The sequence below is a fragment of the Cotesia glomerata genome, linkage group LG10 (genome assembly GCF_020080835.1).
Source record: "Cotesia glomerata isolate CgM1 linkage group LG10, MPM_Cglom_v2.3, whole genome shotgun sequence".
Lineage (NCBI taxonomy): Eukaryota > Metazoa > Arthropoda > Insecta > Hymenoptera > Braconidae > Cotesia > Cotesia glomerata.
The window spans coordinates 5,866,353-5,872,860 of record NC_058167.1 but is presented as its reverse complement, the minus strand read 5'-3'; the positions used below and the strand labels follow the sequence as shown (position 1 = coordinate 5,872,860).

At 30.6% G+C, this 6,508-nt stretch overlaps 1 protein-coding gene across 1 annotated transcript; it reads right to left on the bottom strand.

Moving 5' to 3' along the window:
- Nucleotides 1–2,128: 2,128 nt before the first annotated feature.
- LOC123273383 lies at nucleotides 2,129–3,928 on the bottom strand. Its single transcript, XM_044740783.1, has one exon. It carries the CDS (start codon nucleotides 3,926–3,928, stop codon nucleotides 2,129–2,131), a length of 1,800 nt encoding a protein of 599 aa, XP_044596718.1.
- Between the last annotated feature and the right edge of the window lie 2,580 nt (nucleotides 3,929–6,508).

Here is a 6,508-nt window from a genome sequence, read left to right as displayed (position 1 = left end):
CTATTATTTTTAATTATACAAATTAATTTCTAAGTTTAAAAATTAATTTGACATTAGAGATATTAATTTGAGGTAAATAGTAATCGAATTATAGTTAGAAAAATTAATTTGAGATAATGAAAAATCATTTTTCATTTTTAAAAATTGATAATATTGAATAAATGATGGATTTTTAATTTTAAAATCAATTTTTAATTTAAATTAATGAATTCAATATTATTAAAATAAATTTTATAATTCAAACATTAATCTTTTACTATGAAAAAAAATTCTAGAACAGAAATAATCAATTTTGAATTCTTTAAATCAATTTCATGTCATAAAAATTAATTTTAGTTGTTGAATATAAATTTAATTTTTCAAAAATATATGATATCAGATAAATCATTAATTTTCTATATAAAAATAAATTTTACTTAAGAAAAATAAATTTAAAATCACGGAAATTTATTGAAGATTATAAATAATTAATTTTAAACAATCATTAAAACTTATTTTAAATTATACAAATTAATTTTATCCTATGAAAATTGATTTTATAACAAGAAAATTAATTTTATACTACAAGTAATTGACTTTTTATCATAAAACTCAATTTTAAATCATTATAATGAATTTTCTATTATAAAATTTTATTTGAGATCATGAGCGATCAACCTTAAACTATAAAAATCAATAATATTAGTTTTTTGTTTGATAATTAATTCCAGATGATGAATAATCAATTTTCATGGATGGAAATTAATTTGAAATTATGAACAATTAATTTTAAACTATCCAAATTAATTTTTTTTTATAAAAATTCATTTTTTGTGTGGAAAATAAATTTAAAATTGTAAATAATGGATTTTATCTTGTAAAATAACAACTTCGATTGTAACTGGTATTGACGAGACTAGTAGCATTACTAGACTCATCAGTCATGTCGATCACACGAGAGCCAGAAGCATTGATCTACATTATAAGATTAAATTTTATAATTTTAACATTTATCTTTTAACATAAAAATCAATTCTAGAACATAAATAATTATTTTCAGATCGTTAAAATCAATTTCATATCCTAAAAATAAATATTAAATAAGAAAAGTAGATTCTATATTTTTAAAAATGAATGATATTAAATGAATCATCAATTTTTTGTTCAAAAATTAATTTTAGATTACAAGTGATAAATTTCATTATATAAAAATTAATTGATTATCTTAGAAATCAATGATAAACTATTCAAACTAATTTTAGCTTTTAAATAATGAATTATAAATTATTAGAATAAATTTGATATTATAAAAATTATTTGTTGACGATAGAAAATTAATCCTGTATTATGAAAATTAAATTTAAATAATGAAAATTAATCAAAGATTATCAATAATTAGTTTTGAATATTAATAATCAATTTTTAATAGTAAAAAAAAAAAATATTGAATAAATCAATATTATTTTGTTCGAAAATTGATTTTTTGTCATATATAATTATTTTGACAATATAATAATGATCGATGAGGGATCATAAATATTAAATTTTAAATTATGGAAATTGATTTCAGATAAGAAATACTTGATGATAAATTACTTAAATTGAAAATATATATCAAAAATTAATTTTAGACTCTAAATAATTGATTTTATAGTATAGAAATTAATTGAAGACTATAAATTATTAATTTGATATTTTAAAAATAAATTTTTTTTAAGAATGTCAGTTTTATATCAATAAATTAGATTTCAAATTCTAAATTCGTGATTTTTGACTATACAAATCAATTTCTCAATATAAAAATTAATTCGAAATCATTAAAATTAATTTTGTATTATTTATATTAATTTTAGATATACCGGTATCGAATTATTTATATGAAAATTAATTTTAGTTAACAAAAAATCTATGATTAATTGACGTCACGTCGTGACGACACGTAGTGACTGTTATTCTAAAATAAATAAATAATTAAAGGTTCTCTTATTATGAGAAATAGTATAAAAAAATAAATAAATTAAAAGTTCTCTTATTATGAAAAAGGTATTAGAATTAGAATTAGGGGGGGGGAGGGAATATTGTAGCCGACATTGAGCCAAGCACTCAGTCCTATTGGACCATTGTACTCAGCCCTTCTAGGTTGGTTACGTTATATAGCTTGGAGATTGGCCAGGCCTGTCTGCTTCAAGAAGTGAAGCAACTGTCCCACGCCAATCTCCTGTATATCAATAGACTCTCCATCGCAGAATCCTAGTATGTCCTTTCGGGCTGTTGCCAGTTTTCTGCAATGGAGGATTAGATGTAGAGGAGTTTCCTTCTCCGATAGGCATCTGGGGCACATCGAGTGATCTGAGATGCCTAGGCGTCTCAGATGCCTGCCGGTTAGCCAGTGTCCTGTGATATACCCGACAGTTAGCCTTAGCAGCTTCTTGTCGAGCCCTATCAAGGACAAGCCTAATGTCTTGGAGGGTCCTTTAAAAAGTGCCCTCGTATGCATCATGCCTTTTGCCTCTGCCCACACTTCCTGAAACTTGTCATTAGTCCATAGGGAAGCGTGTTGCTTTATGAGACTAAAAGGCACCGCTATGCTGATTACTGGTTCAGGGTCTCTTTTACGAGCTCCCGCTTTCGCCAGCTCATTTGCTTTGTCATTTCCTGCGTTCCCGCTATGGCCCGGTACCCACAGTAGTTTGACTTTGTTATACTCTGCTAATTCATTTAGGGAGTCTATGCATTTTCGCACTAGTCTCGAGGACACTTCAGTTTGTTCTAGTGCCCTGAGCGCAGCGCAACTATCGCTGCAGATGTACACGTGCTTGTTCCTGTGGTTGAGCTTAGAAATGTGCTCTACACAGGCCCAGATCGCGTATACCTCTGTCTGGAAAACCGAAGCAGTGTCCCCTAGCCGCAGAGAGATTTCTGTTTTCGGTCCACTGCTATAAATTCCAGCTCCTGCCCCTTTGTCCGTTTTTGAGCCGTCCGTATACCAGACTAGCCCTATGGGGGACAGGATGCTCTTGTTTTCCTCGTCCCATTCCTGCCTACTTGGGATAAGGACCTTATATTGACGTCTGAAGTGGTAGCTTCGAGGGCTCATGTCTCCTCCTTGGGTTAGGAATCTGTCGAGTCCCCTGTCCCTTAGGATGGCTGCATGTCCCGTTCTAGCCCTTGTCCAGTGTCCGTTAAAGAGCAATCTCATTGCTGTTTTCATAGCAAGAGCTTCTGCAGTGATATGCGGGGGCTCCAGGTTCAGGAGCGCCCCCATTGCTAAGGTAGCTGTGGTTCTTAGAGCCCCAGTTATCCCTAGCAACGACAGTCGGTAGACTTTTAGGAATGCCTTGATGTTGATGTTCTTCTTAAGCGAAGGCCACCATACAACAGAGGCAAAGGTGAGCTGTGGAACCAAGATCGCCGTGTAAATCCACTTGATCAGTCTTGGTTTCAGGCCCCATGTTATGCCAAATATTCTTCTGCATGCCCAGAAAGTGGCAGTTGCTTTTTGGGTCTGCTTCTCGATATGGCTTCTCCATGTGAGCTTACTGTCTAGAGTTACGCCTAAATAGCGTACCTCCTTTGAGAATTTAAGCTCCATGCCAAAGATAGAGGGAGCCGTAATTTTCAGCTTCCTTCTTTTGGTGAAGAGTACCATCTCTGTTTTGTTGGGGTTAACCCTTAGAGATTTTCCTATGCACCATTTCTGTATGAGATCTAGAGCACGTTGTGTTCTCCATCTCATCTCCGTCGGGCTTGAGCCTTTAATCATCAGTGCGACGTCATCGGCGTAGCCTACAGCATATACTCCTAGGTTTTCTAGTGCCACTAGGAGCTCATTGATGACCAGGATCCACATGAGAGGGGAGGTAACCCCACCTTGTGGGCAGCCCCTTCTCACACGGGCCCGGACTCTAGTGTCACTGAGTCCGGCAGTCACTATTCTTGTGCGAAGCATAAAATGAGCCCAACCGGTGATAGATTTCTCTACCCCGAAGAGCTCTGTAGCCTCGCATATTGATTCGAAGGGGGTATTGTCAAACGCCCCTTCTATATCTATAAACACTCCCAGGACCGATTCCTTCCCTCGAAAGGCCCTTTCAATGTAGGTAACCACATCATGTAGGGCCGTTTCGACGGATCTGCCTGCCTGGTATGCGTGCTGTGTATAATGTGTATAATGAAAAAGGTATTAAATAAATAAATAAATCAATGAATAAATAATTAAAGGTTCTCTTATTATGAGAAATAGTATGAAAAAAATAAATAATTAAAGGTTCTCTTATTATGAGAAATAGTATGAAAAAATAAATAATTAAAGGTTCTCTTATTATGAGAAATAGTATGAAGAAATAAATAATTAAAGGTATTAAATAAATAAATAAATAAATGAATAAATAAATAATGTTTTAAAGGAATGAAATAAATCAATAAATTGTTGTAACAATATCAATGTTAATACGAACTATAGGCCTTATGAAAAGAAATTATATATATATAAATATAATTGAAAAGAATAATTATTGATTAATTATCGTCCAATCATAATTAAATAAAAATTTAATAGAAAGGGAAGATCCTTGGTAACAACTTTTATATTTTAAAAAGAAATTTAGTTTCGATAGAGAACTCAATCAATTCAGATCAATGAATCTAATAAATAAGATTATTAATACCAATCAGAAATGATTTCAGATAAATAATAATTGATAAATTTAAATTATGAATCATTAATTTCATAATTTAATAAGACTTTTATACTAACTACAAGTAAAATTTAATAAATAAAACTAAATAAACTATTATGATATTATTAATTTTCTTCGAGTAATTCCAATGGGTGAGAAATTCTTCTAAAGAATTCAACAAAAATAAACAAGGTAAATTCTAAATTCTTAATTGTAAAAATTATAAACTTAAATTAATAACTTGAAGATTTATGGAACTCGAATTTATAATTGAGTATTTGATTGTTTAGTGTTGAATTTATAAGTGAAATATTGAATATTGTAAATCGTTTAATTTGATTGTTAAATAAATTTGGCTTAACTTAAAAGAATTGATCATAAATAATTTTATAATTAATATATTTTATTTACTGAACTAATATTTTAATTAAATATATATATATATATAACAGTCACTGTTATAGCTCCATCCCAGATATTTCACTTGGTGAAGGCCAAAAGGGAGCAAGGTAAGTATACTATTAAAATACTATGTTCTGACGTAACACAAGTTTCGCTTTAGTGGCTATTTCATAATACCGATACAAATTATTGATAACGGATCTCACTTATCTATTGATAAGATTAATTATCTCTTGTGTAAAAGCGGTAGTTACTTAACCCGTCAGAACTCACGTGAATTTTAATGTCTCACTTGCACTACAACACCGCTCTATAAGTCGGATGTTGTTGCGTGAGCAAAATGCTCATAACGTGAGTGCTGACGGGTTAAATAATGACATAGTTGTAAATGGAATTATTTCATACCTCCATTTTTTGTGGCTGATGTATCTAAAGCAAAAACAACTTAATTGATCACTTTTATTCTATAGTAACGTCAAGTCTTTTAACCGGACACAACTGAGCATAAATTATTTTTTTTAATATGAACTACATCAAAATTGGAGTAAAGAATACTTGATTACGAATAGTATTCTTGCGCGCATGGCTATTTTCCACTGTGAAACATATGACCGAAGTTTCTACGTTCAGAATCGATGAAGTTTAATATTGTGATGCGTCGTTAGCTTTTATATTCTTCAACCAAAGAATCTCAACAATTTGAGAAAATAGTAACATTCGAATACTTAAAATTAATTTCACTAAACTTAGAAAAATCCAATCGCTTCGCTTGAATTTAGACTATAACGCGTACGGAGTTAGACTGTAACGCATACTAGGAGCGTCAAAGCTGACAATAGCAGCTGGAAATGAACACCTGCTCTTAATTTCCTCTCTATTCCCTTCATCTTCCTGAAAAACAGGTTTTTATGTCGATTGTGACGCTATGACTCAGTGAAACTAGACATGCTTGAAAAATAATCTAGTAAAAAATTGATGGTCAAAATCAACATTCCCTTCATAAAATAATAAAAAAGTACTCCTAACATCAGCATACTGTCTTAACTGTACGCTAGAAAAAATTCTGTTCTGGAGAGTACAATTACTTCCTGTTAAACGCTCGTCGTCTAGTCGTTCTTTATTATTATTGAAGACTTAATTAAAATTAAAATGAATTCTTCTTGTTTATATATCAGGTAAGTAATAATATTATAATACACAGAGATACCTCATTCAACACTTTTTTTAACTTCAACTTTATTTATTTGTCTCTTGCACGATTTTAATAAACGAAAAATTTTGAATGATGTATAAAAATACGACATTACAACTCCGGTAAGCTGTCACCATTGGTGAGAATATATTGAATTGGTTTTGTCGTTCCTGCTTGATGAATTTCATTTTAATTAACTTTATTACATAAATATATATGTGCTTCAATTGGAAAATAATTGTTTTGATCAATTTTC